The 13,469-nt window shown below is 37.7% G+C and overlaps 1 protein-coding gene across 1 annotated transcript in view; it reads right to left on the reverse strand.

The window, feature by feature from the left end:
- REDIC1 (regulator of DNA class I crossover intermediates 1) overlaps positions 1-13,469 on the reverse strand; it is a 44,574-nt gene that overhangs the window by 11,986 nt on the left and 19,119 nt on the right. The window contains exons 7-9 of the mRNA XM_037058181.1: positions 6,997-7,520; positions 6,696-6,765; positions 2,770-2,830 (exon numbers count right to left, since the gene is read on the reverse strand). Of these exons, the coding sequence (XP_036914076.1) occupies positions 2,770-2,830; positions 6,696-6,765; positions 6,997-7,520 (655 nt within the window). The remainder of the gene's footprint in view (positions 1-2,769; positions 2,831-6,695; positions 6,766-6,996; positions 7,521-13,469) is intronic.

Raw genomic sequence — 13,469 nt, forward strand, 5'->3', positions numbered from 1 at the left:
AGTTCACCAAAACACATTATGCTTAAATGATCAAGTGTTAAAGAAAAGAAGATAATCTTAAAAACAGCAAGCGAAAATCAACTTGTTATGTACAAGTGACTCCTCAAAGGACTATAAGCAGATTTTTCACCAGAAACTTTCCAGGCCAGAGGGCAATGATATATTCATGATGCTAAAAGAAGCAACTGCCAAACTTGAACACTCTACCCAGCCAAGCTGTCCATCAGAACAGAAAGAGAGATACAGAGATTCCAAGAGAAGCAAAAACTAAGGGAGTTCAGAACCACTAGACTGACCTCACAAGAAATGTTAAAGGGACTTCCATAAGCCAAAAGAATAGGGCACAAATTAGTAAAAAGAAAATATACAGAAGTATAAATATTACTAGTAAAGGTAAATATATTGTAAAATTTTAAATACTCTAATGTTGTAAAAGTGGTGGGTTAACCATTTATAAAACTAGTATGAAGGTTGAAATACAAAGGTAATGAAAATAACTAAATTTATTAACAGATACAGAAGATAAAAAGATAGAAGCTGCAACATCAAAATATAACATGTGGGCAGAATAAAAATGTAGAGCTTTAAAGTGCATTCACTTAAGTTTTACCAACTTAAAATAGACTGCTATAAATGTTGTTTTTATATAAGCCTCACACTAACCACAAAGCAAAAATCTATAGTAGATACACAAGAGGTAAAAAGAAGTCTAAAGCATACCGCTACAGAAAATCAACAAAATGAAGAGAGAGCAAGAAAAAAGCACCCAAGGAATTACAAAACAACCAGAAAACAAGGAACAAAATGCCAATAAGTCTATACCTATTAATAATTACTTTAAATGTACATGGTCTCAGCTCTCCCATCAAAAGATACAGAGCAGATGGATATATTTGAAAGAAAAAAAAAACAAGACTCATCTAGATGAATCTTTCTTTTCCACTAGTGACTTAGAGACCCAGTCCCTCCCATCTTGTGGCTCCAAATATCCCTTAGGGCTTCCCTGCCCTCTAGCCACTAAAAGCCTAACGTTGGAAAAGGAATCCTCACTTCTTACAACTTTTGAAAAGCTGCATCTCACTTCTGGTAACATTCCAGTAAGTAGATCTAGCTATAAGGCTGCACTTGGATAGAAGACTAGGAAATATGTTCCTTGGATGGGCAGCCATTCACAGTGACGGCTTTACTCTATGAAATACGGTACATGAATTTCAGTAAACAGTTGACCTTATCTGCAACCTCCTCCCGGGTTTTCAGTCTCGGTGAATGGTGCCATCCCATCACAACCCATTTGTTTCCCCAAATCACAGATCCAAGTCTTCAATTTTTTTCCCTTCTCCCTTAAACTAATCATCAATTCCTATCAAATTTACATCTTTAAAATATTTTTATGGCTCTTCCCCCATTTCCATCCTTTCTGCCACTGGTCAAGTTCGAGCCCTCATTATTTTTGCCCCTGCTTTGAGTCTTGCCACTTCTCAAATCTCATCTCACTGTTGACAAGATACGACTTCTTAATACCCCAGTGTCATCTTACTCCTCTACTAAAATTCTTTCAGGGGCCTTTTTTCTGTTTAGTGATAGGAAATTAAACTATTATGTGTCATACAAGGTCTTTTATGACCTGGCCCTTTATATTGTCCAAACTTATTTGCCATCCCCCTCCCCCTTGAAATCTGTACTACAGTACTAACAATAACAGTAACTAAAACTAAACAAATCACTTGCAGTTTCTAACTCTCTAACATCTCAGTTTCTATATTAACGGTGTTCCTTTTTCATTGGATGAAAACATTTTGTGCATTTGGTAAGATAATTAATACCCACACAAAAAGTTTTCTCTTCTATTACATCTTCCTCCAACTACCCATGAAATTTACAAGTGTCTTTTACTAGGCTCCTACTTGCTTTTGTACAAACTCCAATTGGAGCACTTCATCAAAATGCATTTAATTTTTTTCTCTTTCTGAAGCTACTATAACTTCTCAAAAATAGGTTCCATATCCTTTCATCTCTGCACCTTTCAGAGTCTAGTGCTTAACAGAATATAAGCTTCATGAGAACTACAACTTTGTTTTCACACCTCTGTATCCAGTGACTAGAACATAGAAAACACTCAATAAATATCTATTAAATGAATTCATAATGGACTCAATTCATATTTACTGAAGATTAAAATAGAAAACAATTAGTAAAGTTAAAAATTCAGAGTCAGATAAGAGGAGTTTGAATCCTGGCTCAAGTGTGTAACCTTGAATTAGTTATTTAATCTCTCTGAGCTCCAGTCTCTTTTGCTGTGAATGCTTTACAGGATCAGGCCTTTTGTAGATTAACATACATAAAACTCCCAGCACAATGCCTGGACTTATAACAATCACACACCCTAATTACAAGCAAGGCTTACAACTTCCATACACAATATTTATAGAGGTTTCAGTATTCCTCAATATATTGCCATGTTCCCCTGTAGCACACTGAAACTTAAAGCATTTCCATCTTGTAAGAAATTTTCCAGGATATCAAAATAATTTTAAGTGTACCTATAGTGGTCTGTCTCAAATAAAGCATATTACAGTTTCTGAAAATGTGTTAATTTCATTTCTAGATCTAAGCTATAATTTCCTTAGAGTATAAAAATTTTTTAAAAGAGCCTACAAAGAAGGTTTTTGATAAAAAGCTAACCTTAAATCAAAATAAACTGCAAATATTACAATATAAAATGATAATATAATGGAATTAAATAGAAAGACAATGTAAGATGTACATTACCTTGCCAAGTTCAAAGTCCCATGATTTCTGAGAATGCAATTCTTCCAAAGGGATATTACTCCTACGAGTCATAAATAAGACAACATTAAAGTTTGCTTTATTCCCTCTAAAAATTATTGTTCTAAATTACAGCTCCCAAAATTAGATGCAAATCAGAATTATAAGAGAAACCTTAAAAAAAACAGAGTCAAAGCTATACCCGAAGGAGCCTATTTATTATGTGTGGACCCAACTTGCTCTTTTGTATTCTAAAATCACTGCAAGTGACATGGGTTTAGCCAGGTTTGGGGACCACATTATAAATCATTTTTATAAAGTGCACTGTATTCATTTATTTTTTAACCTCAGCAGAGGACATGCTTATTGATATTTTTAGAGAGGAAGGGGAAAGGAGGGAGGAAGAAAGGAAGATAAGCATCAATGTGAGAGAGAAACATCAATTGATTGCCTCTCCTACCTGTCCCAATCAGGAACCGAACCTGCAACCCAGGCTTGTGCCCTGATCAGATTAAATCCTCAACACTTTGATTCATGGAACGCCGCTCCAACCAATTCAACCAACTGAGCCACGTAGTCCAGGGCATAAGGTACATTTTAAAACTCAAAACCTAATATGTTGTTTTCCATTCATAAATCTTTGGATACTTGGAGATTTGCAAAAGAACTCATTTGTTGATTTTATTAAATAAGCTGTGAACCTATGTTTTAATTAATTCCTTATGCCAATCCCATCCATAAGAAAATATTTCAGGAGTAAAAATCTATTTTAGTTCATGATTTTCAATTGGCAACATTTGACTAAATCACCATTATTACCAAGAAAGTTAGGACTACTCTGAAACTACAAGTTTTCTTTAATTACCTATAACTACAGTGTAATAAACTACTGATATGCTTCTTTATGCCACTAACATTTGAAATCTATTACTTCCTTGTTCTGATTGCTAATAACCAAGCCACCTTCCCATGGAGGGCTGTCAAAATTTAGAAAATATGCTTACTTACTAGACTTTCAGTCAAGATGGTGGCATGGGCAGACACAGCTCACCTCTTCATAAAACCACATCAAAATTACAAGTAAAATATAGAACCATCACTCGGAATTGTCAGATACTGAGTTGAACAGAAGTCTGACAACTATGAAATTAAAGAAACCACATCCATCCAGACTGGTAGCAGGAGCACAGACTCAGAATGGGCTGGTCCCTCACACATGTGTGAAGGATAAAAATTTGGGTGGGATATCTCCAAAGTGAGGAGCCCCAGGCCCACACCAGAAACCCCAGCCCAGGATTCCACTGCCAGGAAGGTAAGTCCTCACAAATTCTGACGGCAAAAACCAGCATGGACAGAGTCAATGGAAAAAAATTCTGCAGCCCCAAGCAGTTCCTCTTAAAGAACCTACACATGGACTCACCTACTCAGACCCACACCCTCTGAGTTCCAGCACTGGGGTAGCAGCTTAAAAGGCACCAGTGACACAGAGGGAGAAACTGAAGTGTCTGGCATCGAGGCAAGGAGAGGCCATTGTTCTTTTGCTAAAACCTTACCCCACAGAGCCAGCAGGCTGGTGCTGTATCTGAGACTCCATCAACCAGGCTAACACTGTTTGTCTGGCCTTGGCTAATCAGGCTAACACTTTTTGTCTGGCCTTGGAGATCCCCAGGAACTCTGCCCCACCCAACTTACAGGCCCACCCAAGCTGCTTTTCCAAAAGAATGGCCACTCTTGCTTGGCTCATGCTTCAAAACTTCCTAAATCCATCAAACAAGCAACAGCTGGTCTCAGTGAGCCACAGGCCTGGCTCTAGCGGCAGCCACCCTAGATTCACAGCTTGACTTTACCTGGGAATCTCCAAGCCCAGCACAAGTAGCAGCCACCTCAGATGGCTTTATAGCTCAGGCAGGGAAGCCCTTGGGCAAAACACAGGTAGGGGCTGACCTTGGCCTGCACCACCTAGGAAACCCCAGGGCTAGTGCACCCAGTGGACAGCTCCTGACTACTTCGGAGCACCTTCACCCTGCCCCTGCACAGCTGATCCTCCATGGAAGGCAGAGGTTGGTGGTAAATGGTCACAGCCAATTCTTGCAGCCAACTAGCCTGGGTAAATCCCTCCCATTAATCTGCCAACAGCAACCAAGGCTCAACTACAAGAGGAGGTTGTACTCAGCCCACACAAATGTCACACCTTGAGTACCCAGCTTGGGTGATGAGGGAGGCTGTGCCACTGGACCCTATAGGGCAGCTACTACATTAGAACACACTACTAAGACACAGAGTCAAAGCAGCCCTACCTAAAACATATAAAACAACGCAGGGAGGCCGCCAAAATGAGAAGACAAAGAAACATGGCCCAAATGAAAGAAGAGATCAAAACTCCAGAAAAAAGACCTAAGTGAAATAGAGATAAACAATCTATCAGATGCGGAGTTCAAAACACTGGTAATAAGGATGCTCAAGGAACTTAATGAGAACTTCAAAAGCATAAAAAGATCTAGTCAGAAATGAAGGATACACTAATTCAAATAAAGAACAGTTTACAGGGAAACAAAAGTAGAATGGATGAAGCCAAGAATCAAATGAATGACATGGACCATAAGGAAGCAAAAAACAACCAATTAGAACAAGAAGAAAAAGGAATCCAAAAAAAATGAGGATACTATAAGCAGCCTCTTGGACAACTTCAAGAGGTCCAACATTCACAACATACAGATGCCAGAAGGTGAAGGGAAAGAGCAAGAAAGTGGAAATCTATTTGAAAAAATAATGAAAGAAAACTTCCTTAATTTGGCTAAGGAAATAGACATGCAAGTCCAGGAAACACAGAGAGTCTCAAGCAAGATGGATACAAAGGGGTCCACTACAAGAAACATCATAATTAAAATGCTAAAGGTTAAAGATAAAGAGAGAATCTTAAAAGCAGCAAGAGAAGAGCAGTTAGTCACCTATAAGAGAATTCCTATAATACCGTCAGCTGATTTTTCAAAAGAAACTTTGCAGGCTTGACTGGATTGGCAAGACATATCCCAAGTTATGAAAAGCAGGGACTTACAGCCAGGACTGCTCTACCCAGCAAAGATATCATTTAGAATCAAAGGGCAGATAAAGAACTTCCAAGACAAGAAAAAAAATAAAAGGAGTTCATTATCACAACAAATGTTAAAGCAGCTTATTTAACAAAAAGATCAAAACAATGAACAATAAAATTGCAAAAAATATGTATCTATCAACAATTGAATCTAAAAAACAAACAGCGAACAAGAAGAATTGAGACAGAATCATGGATACAGAGAGCATTTTGATGGTTGCCAGATGGGTAGGACGTGTAGGGGAATGGGTGATGAGGTGAGGATCCCCTCTTTGTACTTAAGAAGTACAAATAAGTAGTTACAGAATAGTCATGAGGATGTAAAGTAAAGTACAGGAAATAGAGTACTCAAAGAACTTGTATGCATAACCTATGGACACGAACAATGTTGGGGGGATTGCCTAGGGGAGTGGAGGGTGCTGGGTGGAGGGGGTAAAAAATCAGGACAACTGTAATAGCATAATCAATAAAATAAAAAATATGCTTATTATACCAGTAAGCATTCCTATACATGTAATCCTTCCATTTCTTACTGCAAATTAATAAATTAATATTCTGGAGAGTATTTAAGTATCTTGAACTATGTGTTCAAGTCAGTTTTCTCAAATCTAATTAACATCAAAATTCAGATGAAAAGATCCTATTGTGCTGGCAAATATGAGAACTATATTCTCAAGCAGGGTGACATAATTAAGAATCTAACAACTGGTAATCCTTTGAGGGCAGCCTGCCCAGCCTCAGACAACAATATGCCTAGCCTGCTTAGCATCAGTTCAACCTTCAACATGCTTTACACTAAATTCTGATGTGCACTCCTTGGATTTACCTAAAAACTTACATTGTGTTCACCGGATATTTCTGGATTTCTATCCGTGTCGTCTTTTCTTGGTAGTCCCTTTCAAATTTTCCTTTAAAAATAAAAACATGCATTGAACTAAAACTTAAGGATAAACTATTTCTGTTTTTTAATTAGAAGCTATTAGTATGACTGAAATAGAGGGAAATGCCTGTCTCCAATGTCATATAATAGAATGTCATTCTATTTTTAATTTCATATCCCTCCAAATACACACACATACACACAAAACTGAAAACAGAAAAACCCAATAGACTACAATATTTCCACATTTAACACCAACCTTTTTTTTCATGGCTGGCCAGATAGCAAACCTTCTCAAAAGACATGCTAGGATTATTCCCCTCATTATTGTTGTCCTCATTCCGATGATTCTTGTTTGGCTGACATTTTTGCAGATAACTTATTTTATTAAAGCTGGAACTACTAAAATTCAACTCTGGATCTGTAAAAATACTTCTAATGCATCTATCAGAGAGATGGTTTCCATCAGAACTGGTGAACACACAAATATCTCTCTCATAACCACACTTGTCAAATGGTTTTTTTATGGTCTGTTGATCTATGCTTAATAAATTGTTCACATTTTCATTAATAAAAGAATTAAAATTCTCTGACAGAAAGCTAGGGGTTGGCTGGTTCACAACTTCAAAAAGTTTTGAAATGTCTTTTCTATTTTCCTCCCAAGTATGTTGTATGGATTCTTTTTCAGTAATGAAGTCTGACTGTCTTCTCTTATCCATGCTTCCACCATCTTCACCTGTAACAACAGCAGGTCCTCCAGTGATGGAATTCCTGTTTCCTGGACTTTGGGGTAAATAGAATCATATTTAGCAAGAAAAGCATTTTCATTTACAAACTCTCAAATTCTGAGAAAACATAGTAGCTACTGACATTTGCCTAGATTTTGTTTTTATTTTTCAAACTTAAATAAATAATATCACTTTGGGTGGAAATTTGTCTATTGCACTTGTAATGCCTTAGTGAGTATAAAATAAACTACACATAGTTTAGTATCTCAATGTGAAAAATTATTATGTGGTTCAATTTACTGTTATATCAACAAAACACGACCAAACTGTAGTATATCTTCTGTAATAATGTCTAGCAAATAACCTAGAAAACACCATGTCACTGATGCTCCATTTAACCAGAGAAAGATGTTTTATTTAAGACTATGCCGAGAAAAATTATCCCCAGTGTTAAAATATTAAATCAAATAGTTATGAGGACAATATAATAGACACTTCTCAACCTAACAAAAATATAAAAAAAGAACTCTGATGTCCCCAAGGAAGAACAATAAAAATACAAATGCATATATAAGTAATAAAACCAACATATAAGATGAATTAGATGAAATGGTTAAACTAGATAATGTAAGTTCCCTTCTATTGCAGAAATCATAACTCTAGGTTATGTCCAACCTATATAAAAAAATCAAAGGTATCATAGAAAATAATTAGAAATCAAGATTTTCTGGACTCTGTTGCCATTGTCTACCTACAATCATTTAGGGTTAGGTTGTTTCAGAGATTACAGGTACAAAAAAAAACTTAGAAAAGACACATAGACTGCTACAACTTACTGATTTCTAATTCTATTTTTTAAATTACTTCTTAAATATTTAATGAACAGTCACACCTGCTGTGTTCCACAGAGTACATCACATGCTGGTGACAGAGAGATAAAAGAATTCAGTTTGGTATTAAAGAGAAGAGATGTTTTGCCCATGAAGAGCACAGACTGTGGTCCCACATTGGTTTGCAATATGGATCTCATTAGTGTTTATGGCAGAATAATGCTATTCTGTTATGTACAGACATGTACATGTACAGACATGTATGAAAAGAAATAAGCCCACACCAGAGGGATGGAATAATAAGAAAAAATGCAAAGTTTGCAGCATGTTTGAGAAACAAAAAGAAGAGAAATAAAGTTAGAATAGAAACAGTGAAAGGAAACTTGTGGCCTGTCTTAAAAGATACAAAAGGGCAAGATTATGCAGAACTTTATTTGGGGAAAACAGTAAGAAACATGGAGAAGTTGTGAGTACAAAAGTAAAAATAACTTGCAAAATATCAGCCTGATTGCTGGGTGAATATGGATTTCAGAACTTCCATCTGCTCAAAATGAAGTAAGAGTGACCAGATTTATCCTGCTTCTTGACACAGTTAAAAAAAGAAGAAAGAAAAAATATATTAAACAATGGTTTTCAGATATGAGCCACCAGGTAGAACAGCATAATGATGCCTGAAAGAGAGAGAACAAATGAAGTGAACCCTATGATTTCTCCTAGTTCACTGCCTGGAGAGAGAATTCAAGCCACACAACAGAGAGGGAATACCCAGTCAGAGGCTAGACTCCCTTTGTTGAGGACATAGAACTTGAGATTTGTGCAGAGAGACACCAGATGATAGAGCTCAGAGGGCAGAGTACCCTGAAGGCGAGTGTTACAGAGAAAGAGCTCCCCAGATCTCCAGAGAATTCTCAAATCTCCAGGTAAATACCGATCGGCACATGCATTTGAGGTAATTACCCAAGGCTGAAAAAAGAAACACCTAAGGTGAGAAGTTCAAACAATTCTAGGCACTCACACAGTGATGGGAAACATTTTGTGTTCCCACCAGCAAGAGCAGAAAACCTTATAATTCAAAAAGAAATCAGAGAGTACTCAGAAGGGTGCTGTCTTAGCAGGAGACAACATTAGCCATCAACTGAAGACATATCTCATTCCATTTAGCAAAATTTAAGAAAAGCTTCAATAAGATCACACCATTTCCAACTAAATCAACTGTATCCCAGAACAAAGCTTAGTACAATTTACAGGAATACAAAAATTACCTGAAACCAAAAAGATAAAATTCACAATGTACAGAATCCAAACAAAATTACCGAGAAGGCAATAAAACAAAGTTATACAATCCATGATGAGGAGAAAAATCCATTATTAGAAACAGATCAAGAACTGAGAGAAGTGATAGAATTTGTAGACCAGTACAATAAAAGTTATAATGACATTCTCTATATTCAAGGAGAGAGAGCAAAGAATGAATGTGTTAAACAGATACATGGAAGACATAAAGAAGAGTTAAATCTGTCTTCTAGACATGAAAAGTACACTGAATAGGTTTACTAGATTAAACACCAAAGAAGATACAATTAATGAAGATATAGCAATATAATCTATGCAAAATAAAATGAGAAAAAATTGAAAATAAATAAAGCATCAGTAAATTGTGATACAACTTCAAGTAAACTAATTTACATGAGACAAGTCCCCAAGGAGAGAAATCAGACAAAAAATATTTGAAAAATTAATAGCTGAATTTTTTCCAAATTTGATAAAAACAGTAAGTCCACAGATCCAAAGATTCTCAACACAGCATAAACAGTAAAATGAAAATGACATCACAGTCATAGAATAGAAATCCATGGTAGAAAATCCATGACAGAAAAATCTTTTAAAAAAAGATATATATTATATATACAGATATTAAGAAAAGAATGACAGTGCCCTGGCCAGTGTGGATTTGTTGGCTGGAGAGTCATCCTATGCACCAAAAGGCTGTGGGTTCTATTCCAAGTCAGGGCATGCACCTAGGTTGTGGGTTCAGTCTCTAGTCAGGGGAAGTGTGTAAGGCAATCAATCAATGTTTCTCTTACACTCTTTTTCCCTTCCTCTCCCTCTAAAGCAATGAAAAAATGTCCTCAGGTGAGGATAAAATAATTTTAAAAAATAAGAATGACAGCCATCTTCTAAGTGGAAACAATGAAAGTGACAAGACATCTTTTGAAAGGAAGACCACAATAAAGATTTACAAATATACAAAAGATGAAAGAATTACCAGAAGAACCATACTATAACAAGTGTTTAAAGAAAATCTTTCAAGCAAAAGAAAAGTGTCACCAGACAGTTTTCTAGATGGAAATCTAGATCTACACAAAATACCATCAAAAATGAAAAATGTATGCTTATGTACAAAAAAACATGTTTAATAATGCTTTTAATTCTGTGTAAAGCAAAAAGAATGTATTATTGGTAAAAAGCAAAAAGAATGTATTACTATGTTTTCCAGTCAAGATGGTAAAACAGATAAATTCTGTGCCCACCTCTTCTCATGATCACATCAAATTACAACTAAATTATAGAATACCCATCACTGAGAACCCCTGAAAACCAGCTGGGCAGAATCCCTATAACTAAGGATAAATAGAAAAATAGAAAAAGGCATCCCCTGGCCAGGTGGCTTCATTGGTTGGAGTACTGTCCCATGCACCAAAGGTTGTAGGTTCAATCCCCAGTGAGGGGGTATATGGGAGGCAACCGGTTGATGTTTCTCTTACTCTCTCTCTCTCTAAAATAAAAAAAATAAAAAAAATAACACATTCTCAGGTGAGAATTTTTTTTTTTAATTAAAGAAAAAGCCATGTCAAAACTGGTAGTAGGGGCAGAGATGCACAACAGGCAAGACAAACATCCATGGTGTGGCAACTAAGAATCGGGAGAAACATGTCAGCTGCAGAGATCCCCAAGGGGTCCCAGCCCCACATGTCGTTCCCCAGCCCAGAGACAAGTGCCAGAAAAAGAAGTCCCCATATATCTCGCTGTGCAAATGAATGGGGAGTGCCTCTGAGAAAAACAAAGGCTGCAGGAGACCAAAGCATGCTGCTCTTAGAGAGTCAGCACACAAATTCACTCACTCAAAACTCACTCTAAGCTCCAGCACAGGGGCAGCAGGTCAAAAAGCACCAGGGACATATGAGGAGACACTAAATTGCCTGTTAAATTGACCATCTTCAGGGTGGGGGCTAGAGAGGCAAAAGTTGGGGCAACTCTCTCCAAGTGATGAAAGCTTTGGCAAATGCCACTGCTCCCTTAGTGAGCTCTCCACTCACCCGGCCAGCCCAGCACAAGGGTAAGCCGAATCTGTGCTCTCTGTCACCCTGCCACCAGTCTCCCTGCCCCTGTGATTCCTTGAGACCCCACCCGCCACACTCTCCAGGTCCAAACCTCTACCAGTGGGTCCTCCACACAAACAGCCTGTCTCAGAATGCACTGCAGACTTTCCCCAAAATCTCTCCAGTTACACAAACCAAACGGGGTGCTCTGTAGTTCTTCCTAGGTGGCCCCAACAAGGCATAAGTGATGACACATCTCAACTTACATTGTTAACTCCCCTCAGGTGGCCCCAAACAAAGTCAGTGGCCAGTCTAAGTCTGAAAGTTTCATCTAAGCCTAACACTAGTGGCAGCCAGCCTCGGTTCACACTACAGCCTCTCCCAACTGCCTCCAAGCCCGGCATAAGCAGCAACCAACTACAAATCAGCCAATAAGTCCTACCAAGCAGCCCCAAGTGTGGCACAAGCAGCTGACCTTGGCCTATACCTGACCACTTCCCACTATACTCCAGACCCAGCATACCCAGTGGAGGGCTCAGGCCACATCAGAGCACCACTCAAATAGCTCCACAAATGACACACTCAAAGAGGAAATCCAGTTGGCACCCCAGCCCCACTAAAGCAATTCACACTCTATGGAATCATCCCCCTTACAACACTTAGCCCACTGGAATCACAGCCTGTCCCCACAGCCAGTCAGCTTCTAGGTAAAGCCTACCCACTGACTTTCAATAGTAATTATGGCCCAACAAGAATAGGGGGGCACTCAGCCCACACAGGGGACAGCCCTAAAGCACCAAGTTCAAGTGACCAGGGAGACTGCACCACCAGGCCCTACAAAACACTTTCTACATAAGGCCTCTCTGTCAAAACCAAAAGACACAAAAAATCTACCCTAAATGCCTGCAAACAAAACACAGGGAGTCACCTATAATGAGACAATGCAATAAATCCCAAATAAAAGAACAGAACTAAACTCCTGGGAAAGAACTAAATAAAAGTGAGGCAAAATAATCTACCAGATACAGAGTTCAAAAAAACTGGTTATAAGGATGATGCTCAATGAACTTAGGGAGAGGATAGATGAACTCAATGAGAACTTACACAAAGAGATACAGGAACTATAAAACAGAACCAGTCAGAAATGAAGGTACAATAGCTGTAATGAAGAATGCAGAAGATGAAATCAACAGCAGATCACATGGATCAGGGGATCACCTCAGCAATTTGGAAGACAAGGCAGTGGAAAACACCCAATCGAAATGGCATAAACACAGAGAGAATTTTTTTTTAAAACCCATGAAGACAGTTTAAGGGCCCTTGGGAACAACATCAAATATAACAACATTCACATCACAAGGATACCAGAAGGGAAGAGAGAAGAGAAAAGCACTGAAAAACTATTTGAACAAATGACTGAAAACTTCCCTACATGGTGAAGTAAACAGACATACATGTCCAGAAAATGTGGAGTTCCCAAACTGATGAATGCAATGAAGTTCACATCATAATTAAATGCATATAATTAAAATGCAAAGGTTACAAACAAAGAGAAAGTCCTAAAAGAAACAAGAGAAAAGAAGTTAACTTTGTTCAACGGAGCTCCTATAAAACTCTCAGCTGATGTTTGCAGTAGAAAATTTGCAGGCCAGAAAAAAAAGGCACAAAATATTCAAACTGCAAGGCAAAAGCCTACAACTATTATTATTCTACTCAGCACGGCTGTCATTTAGAATGAAAGGAGAGATAAACAATTTTGCAGACAAGAAAAAGCTAAAGAAGTTCATTGCCACTAAAACAATATTACCAGAACTATTAAAGGGACTTCTTTAAGTAGTCAAAACATGAATAAGA

Source organism: Sturnira hondurensis, unplaced genomic scaffold, assembly GCF_014824575.4.
Source record: "Sturnira hondurensis isolate 20B ecotype Veracruz unplaced genomic scaffold, ASM1482457v3 Scaffold0009935, whole genome shotgun sequence".
In the NCBI taxonomy this organism is placed as follows: Eukaryota; Metazoa; Chordata; class Mammalia; order Chiroptera; family Phyllostomidae; genus Sturnira; species Sturnira hondurensis.